This window comes from Chaetodon trifascialis, chromosome 14 (assembly GCF_039877785.1).
Source record: "Chaetodon trifascialis isolate fChaTrf1 chromosome 14, fChaTrf1.hap1, whole genome shotgun sequence".
Classification (NCBI taxonomy): Eukaryota; Metazoa; Chordata; class Actinopteri; order Chaetodontiformes; family Chaetodontidae; genus Chaetodon; species Chaetodon trifascialis.
Window position 1 is genome coordinate 15,234,302 of NC_092069.1, and position 20,363 is coordinate 15,254,664.

At 43.7% G+C, this 20,363-nt stretch overlaps 2 protein-coding genes across 4 annotated transcripts in view; one reads left to right on the forward strand and one right to left on the reverse strand.

The window, feature by feature from the left end:
- The first annotated feature begins 37 nt into the window (after window positions 1-37).
- itgb1bp1 (integrin beta 1 binding protein 1) lies at window positions 38-4,089 on the forward strand. 2 transcript variants are annotated; one of them, XM_070979318.1, is made up of 7 exons: window positions 38-91; window positions 1,312-1,426; window positions 1,522-1,600; window positions 1,680-1,810; window positions 1,892-1,984; window positions 2,692-2,841; window positions 2,958-4,089. In XM_070979318.1, exons 2-7 carry the CDS (start codon window positions 1,355-1,357, stop codon window positions 3,027-3,029), a joined length of 597 nt encoding a protein of 198 aa, XP_070835419.1. In that variant the 5' UTR covers window positions 38-91; window positions 1,312-1,354; the 3' UTR covers window positions 3,030-4,089. The 2 variants fall into 2 exon arrangements, with proteins under 2 accessions (XP_070835419.1, XP_070835418.1); XM_070979317.1 differs by having other exon boundaries at window positions 44-278.
- Window positions 4,090-4,279: 190 nt separating this feature from the next.
- The window catches only part of asap2a (ArfGAP with SH3 domain, ankyrin repeat and PH domain 2a), a 54,063-nt gene continuing 37,979 nt past the window's right edge, over window positions 4,280-20,363 (reverse strand). Inside the window, exons 12-29 of one of the 2 annotated variants that reach the window (XM_070979101.1) lie at window positions 20,144-20,213; window positions 19,619-19,706; window positions 18,878-18,926; window positions 18,445-18,611; window positions 17,005-17,138; window positions 16,353-16,447; window positions 14,738-14,927; window positions 14,486-14,571; window positions 13,924-14,039; window positions 12,757-12,824; window positions 12,542-12,649; window positions 11,996-12,230; window positions 10,754-10,906; window positions 10,403-10,508; window positions 9,890-9,948; window positions 9,657-9,736; window positions 8,089-8,208; window positions 4,280-6,231 (exon numbers count right to left, since the gene is read on the reverse strand). In XM_070979101.1, the coding sequence (XP_070835202.1) occupies window positions 6,157-6,231; window positions 8,089-8,208; window positions 9,657-9,736; window positions 9,890-9,948; window positions 10,403-10,508; window positions 10,754-10,906; window positions 11,996-12,230; window positions 12,542-12,649; window positions 12,757-12,824; window positions 13,924-14,039; window positions 14,486-14,571; window positions 14,738-14,927; window positions 16,353-16,447; window positions 17,005-17,138; window positions 18,445-18,611; window positions 18,878-18,926; window positions 19,619-19,706; window positions 20,144-20,213 (1,999 nt within the window). In that variant the 3' untranslated portion in view covers window positions 4,280-6,156. The remainder of the gene's footprint in view (window positions 6,232-8,088; window positions 8,209-9,656; window positions 9,737-9,889; window positions 9,949-10,402; window positions 10,509-10,753; window positions 10,907-11,995; window positions 12,231-12,541; window positions 12,650-12,756; window positions 12,825-13,923; window positions 14,040-14,485; window positions 14,572-14,737; window positions 14,928-16,352; window positions 16,448-17,004; window positions 17,139-18,444; window positions 18,612-18,877; window positions 18,927-19,618; window positions 19,707-20,143; window positions 20,214-20,363) is intronic. The other variant, XM_070979102.1, reaches the window with a different exon arrangement.

A 20,363-nucleotide genomic window follows, 5' to 3' on the forward strand; every position in this document is an offset into this window, starting at 1 on the left:
AGAGATGTTTTAGCACTTCGTTGCGTCCCCTTTAAGCGGTGTTGGGTGTAGGCTGTGAAACTCAGAGGGAAGCTAAAGAGTCAAACTGAAGGTAAACACAAAGCTTTGATGGAAATTAACTCTGAACGGCACACTGAGGCGTTTAGGGTACACACGGGCGTGGAAGCTAACTCTGTTTAATACACTGCGTTTGTGTTTGCCGGCCCGCTCTCAAAGTCTTCGGTTTTCAACTTGAGTATGAAAATAAATGCGGTGGGGGACATTTAAGGTGGAGTAGGGTGAGTTTCATCCAAACATTTGTTTTTGTTTTAGGGTGTAAAAATATAGCTAAGGAGTTTTTTTTTTTCCTTCAGCGGCGCGTGTCGGTTAGCTAGATAAATGATGAGTTCAAGTCAAACGTAACCTGTTGATTCCGGTGTATGGCGGGTAATCAGTCGTGGGGGCTCCGTTGTAAATTTTGTATAACCCTCCACCTCACCCCAGTACAGATACAGCCTCCGACTCCAGAGCCGCAGTAATAATTTGCTCTGACTCGATGGAGGTAGCAGATACTGTTACAGCAGCAGGTGCAACAGATAAAGTGGTGTCCGATTGAACTGGTGCCCCTGAGTGACTTCCTCTGCTGTCAGCCGTGGTTACAAAGTCTCAACGTTCAGTCAGTATTACAAGTGAGATTTACTACAGCGTGAAATATTAGCACCGCCATGAATGCTAAATCATAAAGGAAACATTCATCATTTAACAAAGCAACCTTACACTTTAAAAATGAAAGTGAGATGAATAGAAAGTGAAACGTGATTTAGTTTTTGGTGTTGTGCTTCATTTATAGTTCATGTCTACAAAGCTTTTGTGTGTTGAGGACAGTTTCTGAAACATCAAATGTAATCTTTAGTTGAGTTCAGCCCTAAAAACTCTGACATCAGATTACAGAAGAGATCAGCTTTTTCGTGCCAAGTGCAAAACTAACTGAGGTTAGACTCATTTCTCTGAGGCACTTTAAACTTCTACACGCTGACATTTTAAATCTTATTTGTGTGTGTGATGACTGCTTTGAGCAATTGAATTGTCTTGTTTGTTCCCCATTTTCTCTCAAACCAGATCTAAATGAGATTTCCTGAATAAATAAAGTATAATATGACTGGCCGTACAGCTGTCACAGTAACAGCTGAATCATTCAAACGATAGACAAAGGCCCGTGCTGTGTTATTTATCCATTATGTGGACTTCAGACTACGCTGGGATCTAAATTCAGTTGCTCCCCGTCTCTATTGAGGCTTAGTGTGTTTAACGCTGCGATCTGTGATGATTCAGGTTGCTGAGGCTGGAGGGCTGGATGTGGCCGTCATGGTGAACGATGTTCCGGAAAGTCAAGAAGCGCCACAGCAGCAGCAGCTCACAGAGCAGTGAGATCAGCACCAAAAGCAAAGTACAGTAACGCACACATTGTAAATGTTTCAGCAGAGCCACTCTCTCCTTTGTCGAATTCAGCCAACGCCCTCTTGTGTTTCTTGCTCTGTGTAGTCTGTGGACTCCAGTTTGGGAGGGCTCTCCAGGTCCAGCACCGTCGCCAGCCTTGACACAGACTCCACCAAGAGCTCTGGTGGGTCTCTCCGTCCTCTTTGCCTTCCACTCTTCCTCTTTTCTTTTCTAACTGATTATTCGCTGCACGCCCTCCGTAGGTAACAGCACGTCTGAAACGTGCGCCGAGTTCAGGGTGAAGTATGTTGGAGCCATTGAGAAGTTACAGTTTGACATGAGCAGGACCCTCCAGGAGCCTCTGGACCTCATCAACTACATTGATGCCGCTCAGGTGAGAAGCTGGAGAAACACCACGCCATTAATTTACGCTATCATAGAGAAGATGCTGTAAATATGAGTTTCCTTTTCACAGCAAGATGGAAAGCTGCCCTTCGTGCCCGCAGATGAAGAGATGATTCTGGGAGTGTCCAAGTACGGAGTCAAAGTGGCCTCACTGGACCAGTGTGTGAGTACAGCCGTGATGTCGCGGATTGATTAGACGTGTCCTGTATTGCTAAATCCTCAGTGCAGTCAAACAGCATGCTTATGAATTCAGCATCAGTTTATATTTTTGACGCGCTTCTGCACAAAAGCTGCTGACTCGAATGTTTCAGCAGTTCCCCTGATGTTCCCTCCACATGACCCATTTTATCTGAAATGATGCCGTGTGAGTTGAATTTTGGAGTAACGCTTTACCCCTGAAACTGTCTTTCTTACACACATAATACAAATGAATGAAACACCTTTTTATTAAGATGCACATATTAACTAGTTGCTTATTATCATGCTTATTAGTAGCATGTTGGCTCTTTATTATACACGATAAAGCACATATTAATGCCTCATTCTGGGGGTAAGGGTAAGGTTATGAACACCATAATTCATGTACTTCCTTCCTATCACTGATAGCAATTAGGAGGTTATTGAGGGAAAAATCCTTAGACAGAAGGTTAATGGCGTTGTAGTTGTCGAATGTGGTCATGCAGAATAAAGGATACATAAGTGCTTTATGATGACTAATGAAGAGTCAGTATGCTACTAATATGCATGCTGATAAGTAGCGTGCTGATGGTGAATCAGTATACCTTCATAAAAAGGGTTACCAAATGAAGAAAATGCATGTTTAATCTAATGAAACAGTAATAAAGTGCTTTTAATTGCGCCTCTGGCCAGGATGTGCTGCATCGCCACCCTCTGTACCTGATAGTGCGAATGCTGTGTTACGATGACGGCCTGGGCGCAGGGAAGAACCTCCTGGCTCTCAAAACCACCGATGCAAAGCAAGAGGAGTGCAGCATCTGGGTGTACCAGTGCAGCAGCTCAGTGAGTGTGAATCAGGCCCTTTGCTGGATTTATTAAAAAGATCTGTATCTCTTGTCTGAGCTCATCTATCTACCCTGTCAATAAATGCTGTTTTTCTCTTATCATCTGTCTGACAGGAGCAGGCTCAGTCCATCTGCAAGGTGCTGTCGGCTTCTTTTGACTGCGCTCTGACATCAGACAAGTCCTGAGGCCAGATGAGCAGGCAGGGGAGCTGAGATCTGTCTAGAAGAGAAAAGAAACAACTGCAAAAACAGCGAATCAGGAGACGACCGTGGCTGCATCGTGACTGCCAAAGAAATGCAGTCATTTCCCCTTTTTTTTCCAACTTAGCTCAGAGAGATTAACTGGAGGACAAATCCGGAGTTAGTTTCCATGAAAACATGATTCAGGCCTCTGTATTGATGGTATCACGCACTATCACCAGTCGAGACAGAACTACTGTGAATTTGTCTGAATCGTTTCGTTGGAGTTTGTTTCCTTTACCTCACGTATTCCTGTAGCTGTCACATAAAGTCACAAAAAAGTGTCACAAAAAGGGAAATGGTTGCATTTAAAAAAAGAAAAATCAATGGAATAGAGCGCACAGCTTTCAGCAATGTCATGTAAATGAATCATATTTCATGTAAATTATGGTACATAATGTTGTAGTCCGTCTCTGCCCAGCTGTGTCATGAGTGCAGAAAGCACGCGGTACACAGATCTGAACACATGCACAAGGTTTGGTTCTCTTCATGTGGAAACCACTCAGACCCCTTTTTAAGCTTAAATATCCTTTTTTTGTGTGTATTTGTTGTGTTTTTATAACAGTATTGTTACATTACCGGTCACTTTTTGACTTGAAGGTACTTAATTTGTGGAATTTTTACTGACTGTTTTGACATTATCGTATCTTGATTTACATTTCTTTACGTTGCAGTTTTCTTGGTACTGAAAGCTTGATGTGTTTTCTGATTCTCATTTTTATGCAGTGATTGAAAATGTATTAAATCCATCAGACTTGCTCAAACCACACAAATCTTTGCAGGCTGTTCGAAGCATATGAATGTGTTTACAGTCGTGGTACGAACTTGATTTCAACTTGTACATAGTAATAGCCCGTTTCCTGTCCTCCTTTTCAGTGCGGTCCAGTTAAGACTGGGATGAAATTGTGTGACAGTAAAGAAATTTGATCTGCTCTGATAAAGGAGTGGAGGGCTTGAGTGTTTTCTGATCATTATTTTATTGATTAAAGTGTCGTCTTGCATTTTTTTTGGTCTTAATTATGTGCTGCTACAAACAGTTTTTAAGGTAATTTTTTCCCACAACTTTGATGCTGATGTGCTGAAATATTCACCACTAGAGGGAGCACTTCATACATCATCTGACTTTACAAGAATCACACCAGTCAAATGAAGTTTTATTTTTAAAAAGCAGGTCATTAGCTGATACAGTTGTTTGTGCACAAATGACTGAAGACTGAAATATTCAGAGGGAAACATGCTACTAGCAATAATTTAGCTAAATTAGGCGTTAATATTTACACAAATGGATCTTAAATTCTCTGAAATACCTTAAGAAACAGACCAAAGCCTTGTATTAATTCATATTTTATTATTCCAGTTTCATTTTCCCATTTACTTGTACAATGGAGTTAAGAGTCGATGCACAGACGGTTAATGAGAATGAATTAAGTTTATTTTCCCAGTCGTGTGTGTGTGTGTGTTTGTCTGTTTTCAGCACACACACACACACACACACACAGACACACAGAGGTCCAGCTGAGGTCACATCTGTAACTGCTCATCACCACAGTGCATTAAAAGACATTTACTGCCCAGGTTAACTTCTTGTTTTTATATTTAAATATCAACAAAACAAAACCAAATCTATTTACATGAACTATTAGAGCTTCCTGGTTCCAGTGAGTTCATATTAACACGATGAAGAGAGCAGCTCAGCTACGATTCACATGCTTCTCTTCCGGTCAGTGACAAATTCATGGAGGTTAAATGCCTAAATATCAACATTATGAACAGAAAGAAAGTTGCTCTGCAACCAAAATGAAGTTAATTACATTGACTGTTCTATATTTCTTTGATAACACTATCAGATAAACTCATTTCTCCACATTATAGGACCCCAGATATGAGAGTATTAAGCTGCAGGAAGGATACTCTCTCTCTTTACGTCTGGTTGTACACAGAAAGATAAGAGAGCTCAAAAATCAGCCTCTCAAAGGCAAGAGGAAGCAACAAAAGTCACAGAGCTGCCTCATGACATTCCCACGCTTTTTTATTTCCTCTTACTTCAGTATTCCTTCTCAGCTTATTCTGTGCAGGCGAGACACGCGCACAATCACTTCCTGTTCCTCCAATAAGGCAGATGACAGGCGATGACTGCCTGAGGTGTCAGACTCGGCATAAAGGTAATCACTGGCTGCTGCAGCTCCAGTTGCTCTCATAGTTTGACATAAAACAGCAGAGGAGGAAGAACTGTTCAATATCATCTGTGAACTAGTACAGGCAGTGTGTACTCTTCGCGTGGAGAAGCATTCATCTGCAGCTCTTTCACTCCACACACTTGCGAGAAAGAGTGTTTCTCGCAGGTGTGATGAGTTGGAGGCTATTTTTTACATTCCCCCCCTCTTCCACGGCGGTCTCGTCTTTGAAACGGGAACAGGGGAGCGCTCCCTCGGGTGCAGCTTCGAGCATATTCCAGGTTTCATTTAGCACCATTAGAAAAACCTCCACGCAGGAGGCATTTAAAACGGCTCGTGCACAGAGGCGGAATGCGAGCGTGTTGAAGATGTTCACATTTACAGTTGTTAGTAAGATAAAATACATTGCTTTTGTCTTGTCTGTACTGTTGCAGGACTGTCTGTACAATGCAGCCGAGCGGAAAATGGATGAATGATGAAATGAATACTGTACATATAACCTTCATTATGTCACGTCGTCTCATGTTGTAACAAGGATAAAGACAAGGAAAGTGCATTTTATTGCGAGAGGTCTTTCACTACAATCATCGTTTTTTAAATCTTATAGAGTCTTTTGTCAGAAACGTTAACAGCAAGCATTAAAACCACATACAGTCCTCGCGAGGAGCGACGCCCAGACTTTCTGGCCAAAGTCTGGGCATGGTGACACCCACGCACATCTGCAGCCGAGGTGATGAAACAGCAGTGACACTACAACAAGCTCGCCGATGAGGCCAGTGACGATGTCGACGACAAACACGGGGACGATGGTGGAGGTTTTGCTGGCTGGCACACACACAGGCGGGTGAAGGAGGGACGCCGCGTCCCGTGACGTTTCCTGAGACCCAGAGAGGAACCGTTCAGTCGGCGATGAAGTGTACGAACGTGACCGGGAAGGCTCCTCGTCTCATCGGATCGCCTTCGATGTGGCCCAGCTGTGAGGGGGGAAGACGGAGGGGTGAGGTCAGAGGGCAGCCACAACTGAGAGCCGCGTGATTTCACTGAAACACGAACTCATCTGACTGCTTTCACCAAGTCACAACACTTAAAGCACCGCTAAACACAAGGGCTGGGTTTACAAAAAAAGAAAGATTTTCTGATTAATCGCTATTGAAAGATTCAATATCGATTCTTAAAATCACACCAAACCTGCCTTTTCTCAGCGAATGTGTGTACATTTGCACTAGAGCTGCAACAATCAGTCGATTCGTTGATGGATAGACAATTAATTGCCAGCTATTTTGATCGATTAATCGTCATTTGGCAAGCAAAAAGTAAAACACTTGCTGATTCCAGCATGTTAAAAGTCAGAATTCACAGCTTTTCTTCATCATTTAGATGAAGAGTCTGTGGGTTTTGGACTGCTGGTTGGAGAACAGAAGCAGTTTACAGACGTCACTTTGGGCTCTGGGAGCATTTCTCACAACATTTTATGGACTATACGATTAATCATGGAAATAATGGCAGATCAGTCAATAATGAAAATAACCGTTAGCTGCAGCCCTAATTGCACTAAATATGTAGAATTCAGTTGAATCAGTCCCAACATCCAGCCCTGCTAATCACCACCTAATGGAGCACACAGAGAGACTAAGAGAGGCTAAGTCACAATTAACATCTTCTTAAGATGTAAAACGACATTCCCACGTTATATTACCTTGGCGGATAAAGAAGACAGAACTTATTATGTCCATTTAAGTCATTTTAAACGTCCTCTATACCTGAAAATGAAAAGCTATTACATGTTTTCTGCATGTTTAGACAGGAATAATGAGCAATACGTTGACACTGATAGTTCAAACTGGAGTTACAAACACTGCTTCGACAACCTCGATCTAACAACGACGGCGTGAGATATAAAGTGACAGAATGTGATAATTAAGTCATCGCTTTTGACTTACGCTCAATTGAAAACAGCACAAAGACAATATATTTAATGTTTCACCTCATCAGCTTCATTGATTTTTGTAAATATCTGCTTATTCTGAATCTGATGCAGTAAAATGTTTCAAAGAAGTTGGGACAGCAGCAACTAAAGACTGGGAAAGATGTGGAATGCTCCAAAACACCTGTTTGGAACGTTCCACAGGTAAACAGGTTCATTGGTAACAGGTGATAACATCATGATTGGGTTTGAAAGGGGCATCCTGGAAAGATTATTACTACATGGGCTCAGGAACACAGTTAGATTCACATGATTGCATGATTCTGTTGTGCATTTTTTTACACAACGCCCAAACTTAATTGGAATCAGGGCTGTACCAACAACACATCATCCTTCTGTCATTTATTTTACTTCTCCCACGAAACCTTTTTAATACTCAGAATTAAAAATAAAACTTCAGACATTTAACAGGCCTGTTTTCCAGCTAAAAGACCAATTTAAAGCACCGCAGAGACACCCGCCGCAGATGACTTCATCCCCCCGTTTGCGCCGCCTCAGTACCGTGCTTTCATTTTGATATTTCAGATGCACCTCGGGGGACTTTAGGGTCCACGCAGGGACGCAGAGAGAGAGTGAGAGTGACTAAATACGGTCATTTCTGCAGAGGTGGCTCGGAGGAAAACAAGTTGCAGCTGGCTGATGGTTCACACAAGGGGCTCCACAGAGGAAGCAGCAGCAGGCGGAAAAAGAGGAGGAGGGGGAATATCAGCCGGGGTGAGGTCATGGCTTTTTGCTTTCACTGCCATGGTTACCAAGTGCACTGACATCCATGGGACCAGAGCGGGACTGGGAAGCTTTAATCTGAGAACATAATGCAAGCACACTGAAAACACTGAGAGATACTGACCCACCACTCCTGGTCCTCCTCTCCGTCCACCACGATCACCTCGCCCTCAGAGAAGGTCAGCTCGTCTGGGTTGTCGGCTACGCAGTTGTAGATGGCTTTCACTCGTTTCGGCCTCTGCTTCTGAGAGAAAAACGAAACAAAAGGAAAAGAGAGGATCGTTGTTTGTCTTATAAAATTGGGGATTTTTCTGTGATTATTATTGGGAACCGCGGCCAAGTTCCACTGAGAGAAGATGGAGTCGGTGAGAGTCGCTGTTCTGTGTCAGATTATGTTCCAAGATAAAGGTCCTCAGGACGATTACGTACAGCCTCTTCTGCGGTTTCTCATTTTTTAACCCCATTTTGGGACCTTTTCTTTTTTTGACTTGAGGGTCTGGAAACAGAGGGTGTTGGATTGGTTCATCTCTACTGATGTACTTTGTGCATTCTGTACTGCATCTGTGTATTTTATTTATTGTTTATTTATTTGCACCTCTGACCAAATTAATTTCTTTGCAATGTGATTTTGTTTCAAGTTGAATGTAACAACTGACTAAAGGTTGAAAATCAGAGGATTTAAGACCTTTAAAGCAACCTCACAGGACTAATAAAGGAATACTGAATATTGAATTGAACTGATTCATCCAGTGATAACATGTAGGAAGAACTGGCTCTGAGACCCTGTTTGCACTCAGGGAAAACGCATATGTTTTCATGTGGTTTGGCCTCTCGTTTACACGCAAACAGAGTTTGTTTTTTTTTCCACGGAAAACGATCATTTTTAAAAACTCTGGCCCAAGTGGAGATTTCTGAAAACGCAGGTTATTTGTTGGCGTGTAAACTGGGTTAAACGGCGTTTTAGGTTCCAAAAAAATCACAACATGCGACTGAATACTTAACGTCATGTGAGCGACCTGTGTTTACACTCACGCCCATAGGTTTGGCGTAGTTATGATGAGCTCGACGGCGTATTTATCCAGGTTCATGTAAACGACAACATTTTGCAAAACGATGCTGTGTGCACGATGTTATTTTTGAAAACAGAGGGGCCAAAATATCCGTTTTCCAAAATACCCTGCTACGTGTAAACACAGGGTAAGACAGTGTTTCTCAATTCAGCTCGTCATCAAGCTCTGCAGTGGCCTGATAACGAGCCGCTCATTTGAATCAGGTGTGTTGGAGCAGGAAACATGCAGGGCGGGGGGCCCGAGGACCAGAATTGAGAAACACTGATCTAAGACAAAGGTGGAAAAAGCTGCTGTGACCTCTGGATTCTCGACTGACTGACAACCTGAAAGAAACGTCTAAGAAATCACTATTCGTATTTGTGGCCAAGAAAGTTGTAAATGAACCCTCCTCTTGGTCCTTAAAAACCCTGACAGAGAGCTTCTCTACAAAACCTGAGAAAGAGGCTCTTTGCCTCTTACAGGAAGGAACTTTACTGCATAAGCAGACACTGGAAACACTGAGACGCACACAACACTATTAACAACATAAACCATGAGCAGCCAATGAATCGGTACAACGGTATGAATGAGTAATAACTTTACAATCAACTTTATGTGAATGATAAAGACAGGAAGAACTCACTGGGTAAGCCTTCCTCGGCATGGGGGCTGGAGGCAGAGATTGACCGATGGAGTTCTGGGGGCATCCTGGCACTTCCTTAGCTGGAACAGGAAGAGGAAATTATATCACAATGACAACAAAAAACTTTCCACGTTTCCACAGAAGAAACAGGAGCTGACTGATAGTAAAACAACTTGAGTGCTGCTCTGAGGACACCGGACTCGATGTTTTCTGTCTCTTATCTGCAGACTCACCTGGTCTTTCGATAGACTGGGTTCGATTCAGGGGTCCTCGGTTGAAGCTTTTATCATTGCTGGAACACAAACAAACAAAAAAGAATGAAAAAAAACAAAGTGCTCTCATCGACAAAGTAATAGTCACATAAAGACAATAATCTAACGGACAGAAGCGTCCAGCTCTGTTACAGATTTATGACAGCACCACCAGCCCTGTGAGGATAAAAAAGACAAGAGGGCGACTGTGGAGGAGAATTATTCCTTGTGTGGCTCGACACACAGCTTAGCCTGGAAGCTAATGAAGCCATGTAGGTCACACAACAAACACCATGTTACAGGACAAGAACTTACAACAGCAAGACACACAACTCCTGAGACACAATGTCCCCTTATATCAATCTACTGTGATACCTGTAAAATGACTTTGAGAGGAAGCAACTGAAGCTGCAAAAACACTGCTGAACGCTTGGCTCCAAACATGCTTACACTGAGTTAACTGTTGCACACAGCTTGGGAAGCTGTTGTTCTTACCCTGATGGGGATTTAGGTGGCACCGCTCTGGACCCCACTGGTCCTTGGCCAGACTTGACCTGTATGCTCATGGTCTCCATCTTCGCCACAGGAGCAGGACCCAGACCTGGCCACACAGTGATACAGCCTTATTGTTTTTGTCTCATATTGTTGCACACTGAACCTACCGCTGGACCTTAACTCTTTAAAGACACATTCCTCTGAGTTTACACAAACTCAGGACCTGCAAAGGACAATCAAACATTTACGGCTCCTTACAGTCATGTAGTGAGTTCACACTGAACTATAATATACTGACATGCCTCCTAGGTCCAGTTTAGGAGGCAGGAATGGGTCTATTGGGATGCGTACCTCCAGTTGAAGTGAGTCTCATGGGGGGGACAGGAGGGTGCATGTTGGGGGGGTCTGAAGACGACCTCTGTCGGCCAACCAGGTCCAAAGAACCCGGCTTCCAGCTGCTGGATGCTGAAGACTGACCGATCCCCCCCAGACCGGATAACTGGACTGAGAAAGAGAGAGACGGCTTATTAAGATTAAAAGAGAGAGAGACAGAAAGAGGCGGAGACAGACAGAGAGCGAGAGAAAGACATAGAGAGAGAGAGACAGACAGACAGAGAGAGAGAGGGAGAGAGACAGAGAGAGAATATTTGCCCGAACCAGCGTCCACTTTAAAAGTCTGGCCGTTTCCATGTGAGTGTAATTGAAAGCGACAGTTAATGGGGAGAGGGAATGTGCAGAATGCCGGGGCTGGGGGCTGCGGTGAGGCGAGGTGGGCAACACAGCTGGTTGTTTCTCCTCCGCCCTGCTGGCAGAAGTCCAGACGGCCACTAATGTTATTAAAGACTGACTGAAGTGGACAAGTCACCGGTCTGCTGGCCCGTAAAGCTTCACTGAGAAGCACATCAACAGATGCCGCTCAGTGAAGGTTTTACATTTTAATTAGTAGTTTCACACATTTTTAAACCCTTTTTTCACAACACTGAATTTGCCATCCCCAAGCGCTCATTTTCAACACGAAAAGAAATTCGATTTGAGATCGTCTCCAGTGCAACTCTTCCTCCAGCGCCCAGCAGGGTCTCGCTCAATGTCACTGTTTCACATTTGAAGCTTCTGCGGAGGTTTTCAAATGACGCTTTCAATGTCTGTCGTCATATTTTATGACGTCATCACCCTAAAAAGGCTTGAAAGGCTGAACGAAAATCAAACATGAAGGAGAATATTTCATTAGATAGAAATTTGCTGTCATATTTTTTTTAATCACATCTATTTTTAGATTTTTTTTTTTAATCTGTGGTATTGAAACAGGTCAAAGAGTCACAGAGACCTGCATAGTAATTGACAGAAAGGCTTTGGAAACTAGCGACACAGAACCAAATGAGACTGGGCCCTCAGACACTGAAGATCTAAATGAGGTTGTTCATTGAGGGCATATTTTATGAATATCACTTCCCTGAGGCGGGCAAACGGGTCAGATTGAGGTCAGAGAGCTCATCAGGTTGAGCTGGATTATAAGTAATATCTTTTTCATCAATTCATCCATATCAGCCTGCGAATGCTACTGTCTGTCTTCCATTCTCCTAGTTCTGAGCTTACCCAGGTTCCTCGGGGGAAGGGGTGGAGCAGAGGTGGTGCCGGACTGAGGCGGGTTGGTGTTGAGGATGGTGCCATAGGTCTCGTTGTTGACCAGGTTGGGCATGAAGGTGCGCTGCTTGTCCTTGCTGAGGCCGGCGGCGTCGCGGCCCGCCGAGCCCTGGCTGGTCTGGAGGTGGGAGTTGCTGCTTGGGGTGTAACAGCTGACCGGACGCTCGTCTCTGCGATGGGGGCTGGGCTGGAGGTGAGAGGGTCGGTGTTAGCGAAGCCAGATAACAAAAAGAAAAGTCTTCTGGGAGCAAAATTCAGCAAAAAGCAATGCAGGTTTTTAAAACGTATGCTGCAAGCTGAGGATTAGAAAGTACAAAAGGAATAATGAATTCAGCTTATTATGTTTGGAGGATCATTTATTTTCTTTATTAATAACAAAACAAAAGTCTAATTGCAGAAATTCTTTTGGGCTCTTCGGGTTGTTTTTTAGGTTTCATCACCACATTTGTTTTCTCTTCTTGCTCTAAAGCACTTAAACTCCCCTTCTGCGCGTCTCACCTTCTCATCCAGATCTTCATCGCTTTCATCTAAGTCTTCATGCTGCAGGCACCATTCATACTCAACATGGACGTGGGCGTTGAATTTCCCTGCCAGTGCTTGGTTCAGCTACACACGCAAACAAATCCACACACATACAAACAAACATGAATGACTGACTGCTCTCACGTGGTCTCAGGAAGCAGTATGTCTGGGACTACGCATAGTGAGCTCACCAGCTCTTCGCACTGTAGGTGCTTGAGTCTCCGAGCGATATCCAGCGGCGTCTCCCTGGCCTCATTAGCTGGAAGGGAAAACAACACAAACATATAATCACTGTTGTATCCACATGCCACATGAACACAAACACACAGCCCATTTTCTTTCCTCCTATTTCACTGTGACATGAGAAATGTGTAATTAGACTGTTTCCCACACTGAGCAACTCTCTGGTTTCTCCCCATCCTCCTCCTCTCAGTATCTATTATTTGGCTGTTGTGTTGATGTCAGAGCCGAGCAGAAAGATTAGTGCTGTGAGAAAGAGTTGCCATGGTCTGCTGGCAAAGCCCGCACCTCTGGGAACTAAACCTGAAAGATCCGGACCACGTGGTGTGTGTATGTGTGTGTGTGTGAGAGAGAGAGAGGGACATGGTGAGAGAAAACATTTGTGAGAGACAGTGGAGGAGGAAGTACACAGATCATTTACTGAATAAACTTTGTACTAAGTGAAAGTAATACTGTAACAATGTCAACAGCCAAGTGCATCAAAGAGGCCATATTGTGCTTTTCCCTTTACTTTAGTGTGTTCATAGCTTTTGAAAACGCTGCTCCTGAACTGCCTCAAATGTCTTGTCAGTAGTCCAGTCCAACATGCGTTGGCTTCAACACCCAACACTACTCCAACCATCCAAAAATGTCAAGACTCAGTGGACTATCCACTATTTTTGCCATGTTTTATGTTGTTTTACTGTTTATAAGCCTGTTGAAGTTGGTGTTAGCATGTTGCGAGGCTAATGAAGCTGGGGTCATGTTGGACTAATGTTGTAGTATTGAGGGACAGTCAAGAGAAACTGTGAACATTTGAAGTAACCTAAAAAACACGAGCAGTCGGTTTGATGCCAGTAACTGTTTTTTCATGTTACTTTTGTGTGCTCATATTGCAGCGCTAGCTCAGCTAGCGTTAGCTTTGTTGTCATACAGAATTCCACTGCAGGATCCTCGCCAGTGTCTGTTGCTGCTGTATGTAAATATTCTTGATAGCCCTGAAGGTAACAATGTAGCTACGTGTGGAAAGGAAATGGTCAAAGTGACTTTCTGGCTGCAGAAAAACCAGCAGAGCTGACTGGAGCTGTGGCAGGCTGTGCACAATGTGCAGTCTGTTTGATGCCAGTATGTCTCCTTACCGATCTCTATGGAGGCCTTCCCCCGCAGCAGCAGTTTCAGACACTCGCTGTTGTCGGTCAGGCAGCAGTAGTGCAGAGCTGTGCTGCCTTTGACTGTCTGCTTGTCCAAATTCAAACTGCGGAGGGAAATAAAGAGAGGAAATCTTTAGATCCCGACACAGGAGGCATAAGATGAAGTCTTGGTTTCTCCTATGCAGCCGTAAAAACATAAGCTGTAAATACATTTCTGTCCAGAGTGTTGTTTTGTAGTTATGTAATATGTAAAATATTGAAACACTATTTCCATTGTGTTTTAAGAAGTAGGGCACAGAAAAAATGCTGTCTAAGAGAAAGACAAAGGAGAAAAATGCATAATTAAACAAATACTTAAAATCTAAAAAGAGATAAAAGAAGAAAATGAGCATAAGCAGGTGTGGTAACCCCTGTCAATACGGAAATTTGTCTTATAAAATATTAGAATTTCAGTGTTTGCTTCAGTCACATCTTATTCCAGCATGCTGTATTCTGTGACAAATAACTGAAGTGCAAATGCATAATAATTCTGTTTTCCTGCTATGTTTACCTGTTCTGAGTGAGGAAGTCAACGATGTGAAGAGATGTTCTATCCACCAGTCTGACTGCGAGATGAAGGGCCGTCTCCCCTTGTTCCTGCAACAAAAAGATAAAACATTTGCATAATGTTGTTATGACACCCCGGGGAATATGAGGCGTCTGTGGAGAATCACGGCAAAGAGCAACGAGGACGCAACAGATTATTCTGAGTGAGAAGTCAAACTCCTCACTGACGGACAGATTAAACATGTCGTGTACTGACGTGTCCGTTGGCCAGAGGTATGGGCTCCATGAGGTCGACCCCCTCGGCGTAGACCTGGATGAGGGAGAAGATGTCGCGGGCCTTCACTGCGTCACACAACGTGTGGAGCCGCGATGTCGCATCAGGACACTTCTTCCTGGCGAAACGTTTCTCGGTGTATTTGGCGGTGATGAAGTCCTTCCTCGCCTGCCTGGTGGGAGACGTGCAGAGGCAGCTGCTCAGTGACAGCTGGATCATTTGTGGTCTTAATGTGAATAGGACATTAACACTGGGATAACTGGCAAATAAGCACACTGAATTAGATTTTTGTGATAACTGTTTCAGTGCTTGATGGGTTTTGTAATTAGGTATGATTAATAAAAAGTCAGAATTCTCACACTGTTGCCTCTAATCTGAAATCTAAAATAATAAAATTATTTGTCTAAAATATTACATTCACGCACACACTAACTGCACATAATCATTGTGCTGTGCTATCAAAAATATCGTTATTAACGCAAATCAATTTTAACGGCGCCATTTTTTTATCGCAAGATTAACGTCTTTTGTGACCTAGTGAACTTGCAGTTTTTTATAAGCTGTGGCCACTGCTAGTAACGTAAAAAAAACTACAGGATCCGATTGTAAACTGGAAACAAAACAATAGGCACGCCCCACACACGTGTTTGGTCTTGCCTGTTCGCTAGCTGTAAAAGAGTAGGCTACCGGTTTGTGTGGACGTCAAGCGCGAAACGCCAAAATGGATGCGAACAAGATTCTGAATGGAAAGTTTAGTTTCAAAAAGTTGCCAGATGGGTTCGACTGAAAAGACCAAAGTTATCTGTGTGCATTGTCGGTGTGAACTGAGTTATCACCAGAGCACATCCAGTCTGAAATACCACTTGATGGCCAAACACACGGCGAATGTGAATTCTCCGCCGCCTCCTTGTCAAAACCAGGCGACAATGGATGGTTTTCAACAGAGGCATATGGATGCTTGTATGTTCAAAGGAAACTTAAGTATGAGAGTTTAAGCCATGGTTTAACTGCACTATAGCCTGAGTCCTAGTTTACAATGATGTGCACTTTGTAACTTTATTTTGGATCACCCTGTTTTGATCCCTTAGAACAGGTTGTTGAAGGGGCTTTTTTGTAACCAAGTATTTATTTTTTGTCATCTATTTATTAACAGTGTTAAATTGTGTGAGATTTTGCTTCAAATGTGAATGACTGCTCAAAGTGAGAATGTTGGTGTGAAATATAACACTACACGTTGTTTTCAATAAAAAACATTTGCACAAAGCAAGCCCATCCACTTTTCCATGTTGATAACAGTATTAAAATGATAATTCAAGGGACATTTAGAATAGATAAAAATGTGCGATTAATTACGAGTTAACTACAACATTCATGAGATTAATCGCGATTAAATATTTTAATCGATTGACAGCGCTAGCTTTAACCCTTTTAACCCTTTTGATCCTCATCGTTGGTCAGCATATGCCAATATATCACAGTGATGATGTCACCAGTTGTTGATTGGCTCCGGCAGAGTGTGATGTGATACAAGTGAGAAAGGAGAGAGTTGAGGTGGAGAGACGGAGTGTGGAGGAGAGAAGTTGGAGAGGTGACTTACATGTCACTCGCTGGGTTGGGTTTCACCACATTTTCAGCACTCAAACAAGCCTCCATGATTTCATTAAAGCCTGCATTCCCCACATTCTTGGCCAGCTGTGGAGCAGACACACACACATATCAAAGCCAGTCATACTAGCCATTTTTTCCACCACATGCATTAATTCAGGTCACCGTGTTTGCCAGTTCAACTCACAGCTCCACCAGGATGTGGTACGGATTCTGAAGTGTGTGTGTGGAGCCTTATAAACACAGCACAACGCCTGTCTGATTGTGGTGAACGCAACTGGCGTCTTAACACTGAGGAAAGCAATCATGACTGGAAGCATTTAATCCCGACCGACCCGCAGGCGGTAAATCTCTACACCAAACAGTGATTAGAAAAGCCAAAAAAAAAACCATCTCAGCTATTCTAAGTGTGGAGACTTCCAGAGGTCTTGGAGGAGAGAGGAGAAGAGGCCTGGGAGGATGCTACTCGCCGTTTACTCTCCCTCTCCTCCTTCCACCTGGCTCTATCTACTCCCACATGTCCTCCCCTCCAGTTTCATCCAGCCTAAAAACCTTCTGAAAGTAAATCAATGCAATGACATGACTCAAACTGTGACAGGAAACGGGATGTGAGGTGATTCAGTGAGAACATTTGGTGATTTTACCAAGAGCTCTGAGGTGCTGAGTACGTCCAGAGTGAGGGACTGGATCCTGGAGTAGTGGACGCCCAGCTCCCTGTGGATTCCCGAACATTCAATGCAGGTGAGGATGCCCAGGTTGGTGGACAGCCACGTGGGGTCTGAGAAAGAGAAACATGAGGGGAGAGAGGGAGAAATGAATGAGTGACACGCTCCCCTGGGGGAAAATCTGCTAAAGCAAAAGTCATTTCTGCAGCACATGAGCCAATTTTTGATGTGTCCTTGTGAAAAGCTGAGAGCTCTGGAAATTTAATAGCTGCCTGAGGGGCTTTTTGCTATCTCACAGCACACAATGTCAGAGGAAAGTGACCACGCTGAACTATAGCTTAGTCTGGCCCAGATACTCAGTGTATGTGTGGATATATATGGAGTCAGACTTGTGCTAATAAAATCAAACAAAACTTTTTAGACGTCGAACAAACATAAGAATTTGAGAAAGAATAAAGCTCACTGAAGGAAAAAAAAGTCATCTCAAAAGTAAAACTTATTACATGCAAACAAAGTATTGGTCTTTCATGTTTTTGATAATATGTCCTTTTGTTTTCTGTGAGTTAAACCAGAATATGGCACATCAGTCAAACGTGGTGCAGGCTTTTACAGGAGCTAAAAATGCCTTAAAGGGCGGCTGCATTGCCTAAAATGTCATCATTATGTTCTGTTTGTTACTGCCATAAAAGCCATATTGTGACTATTTTGACAGAGACTGCAATACGAATCACAGTTTTAGTGACAATTGTGATTCTTACACTGAAAAAAATCTAAATATGATGATGTGATGTCTGCTGGGATCTGCACCAAACAATCATGTTCTCTTACATCTATAGATTATGATTTGCAGGCTGGAGCATCACCACAGCGCCTCTCTTACAATAGCAAGCTGTGAGACATTTTGCCTTTATCCAAAAATTGAAGCTCCTGCTTGATAATATTTCGCTATATAGTTCATGCCTCATTCCTTGCGTTCAACTCAGGCCGGCACTGTCTTTAAAAGCATGCTTTGTGGTGTATTCAAGAATTATCTGGGGTATTTTCTTTTACGCTTGAGATAACAATGTGAATTTGATTATTTCCCTGCAGGAACTCTGGAAACACTCAATGAACGCCAGATATCTTACATTCCAAACAATCTCTGCTCGTCACTGCATTGTCGAACAAAAGAACTAAATCTAAGCTATAATGAAACGGTCGCCGTGATTGGATTACTTATCTCAAACAAGTATCAAGTCTGTACAAGTTGACTCAAACCACAGTGAAATAAAACGATCAGTAAATGTTGCCTGGACGGTAGAAAAACTCTGGTATGCTCTGCAAATAGGCGAGAACTTAAGTAAGCCTGATTTGTGGTTAATACGCCTAAAACATGCAAAACCACAGATGTGATCACGTTTGGTTTCCGCTGCCACTCACTGGGCGCTCCGCAGTCACAGCACACGTCGTTTCCCGTCATCCTCTTGACCTCTCCCAGGATCGCCTTGGTCAGCTCCTGCACGATGTTGTTCTCGCCGACATGCTGGTCCCCTTTAAAGGCCTGATTCAACGCCTCCTCCTTACTGTTCTGCAGCACCGAGATCCAGCTGGAGGAGGGGAGACGGGAGAAGTCAGGCAGATGACAGGACAGAAGAAAAGGAGGAGCGGGTTGAGAGGTGGGGGACGGGAGCAGAAGACAAATGAAGGGAGTTAAAAATGGAGAGAAGATGGGAGTAAAAGGCGGAGGAGGTAAAGACAAGGCCAAGCGTCTGTCTGGGTGTGAGGTGGGAAGTGTGTGGAAAGCGGCCGAGGTGGTAAACAGGATGCACTTAGACTGAACGCACAGAAAGGGAAGGAAAGAACAGGCACTTACATCTGACAGTCCTGGTCGTCCTCGGCCTGAAAGTGATACGTTCTGTCGTCTGAAACAAAGGAGAAATGACCGAGGTGAGAAGAGGGAGAGGAGGACATGAATCAAAGAGCAGCGGCGATGGAGTGAAAAGTGACGGGTCAGACTGAGGATGAACTGCCAAAGAGAAAAAAAACTCTGAGCTGTCTTCAGATGACGAGTAACCAGGAAGACCGAGGCCTATTTATTATACAGCACTGTATCTAAAGCCACTTCAGCTATGTCGTGCCTCCAGTGGCTGAACGTTAGCCTCTCGATGCCAGCGTCTTTTACGTGTGGAAAAACTGGTCAAACCTTTGAAGAACTGGAACTACAATGTTTGGTTTTAGTGTCAAAAGTGTTATTAGCTCAACCTTAGTTGATGTGGGAAAGAGTGTACAGCTTCAAAAGGGCTGTTGCCTTGACACAAACTGGCTATGTAGGGAAGAATAAATGATCATTTTATTATTTAACATTTTTCTCGATTAAAGTTGGTAGCAAAAAATTTCTCAGCGACTGAAAAATCAGCTTATCTTTGGCTTGCTTAATAGAAAAACCATGTGAAATCCAAACTGCTGCATAACAACCCAATGGAGCCCCCCCAAAATGAGGCATCTGAGTGCAACATACACAGACTGGACAAAGGGGAAAAAGAGGCAGTGAGCACAGACTAAAGATAAGGAGGGCGACATATTAAATAAGAGCGAGGAAAAAGGCTGAGCTTACGGGATATGAGGTCAAAGCTCCTCTTCTCTTCAGGATTGTGTTTCACCTGGCAGGTGAGCAGGTTGAGTTTAGCTGGCGGCCGGTTAGCCTGCCAGAGAGAGGGAGGGAGGGAGGGAGTGCAATAGCAACATAAATGAGTGGGACAGCGTCGTGTTTGCCGCCAGAGAAAACATCTGATAAGCTGCTGCCTGTGAGATGAACTGTGTGAACTGCAGCTTTATATGGGAACAAACAGAGTTCAAGTCTAAAGAGACTCGGCCGAGGCTTCGACGTGAGAGGAATGCTAAGTCGTGAACTCAGCCGGCGCTGCCTGCTGCTGCCTGTTAACGTATTCATGGTTAATGGGTGAAGATAATGACCGGCCAGGGAGACGGCTCACAGCCGGGACACTGACACTGATGTGTGTGAGACTAAATGAAGTGTGTGTGGAGGTCTGTTCACATGCGTGTTTTAATCAGGACAAACACATCGATCCCGTCTGCGTTCAGCTGCTCTGTTTCCAGATGACGTCGTCGTTTTACGTACTGTGCCGTGTGAGATGGTGAGGTATCCGTTCTTTGCCGTGCACTTCCTCTTCTGCCACACTTTCCTCAACCTGTGACACACACGAGACGGCGATTAGCGCGTCACAACCGCAGCGGCAACGGACACCGGTAAAATATTCATGTTATAAAGCAGACTGTATGAATTACTTATGACACACAGGCTGAGCAGTGTATTCATATCTATTAAAAAAACATTGGTT

What these genes read in the sequence shown, in the direction of transcription:
- itgb1bp1 (XM_070979318.1), top strand. Translation starts at nt 1,355, where the DNA reads ATGTTCCGGAAAGTCAAGAAGCGCCACAGCAGCAGCAGCTCACAGAGC. An exon ending in AGATCAGCACCAAAAGCAAA is followed by an intron (nt 1,427 to 1,521) that starts GTACAGTAACGC and finishes TGCTCTGTGTAG; the next exon opens with TCTGTGGACTCCAGTTTGGG. An exon ending in TGTACCAGTGCAGCAGCTCA is followed by an intron (nt 2,842 to 2,957) that starts GTGAGTGTGAAT and finishes TCTGTCTGACAG; the next exon opens with GAGCAGGCTCAGTCCATCTG.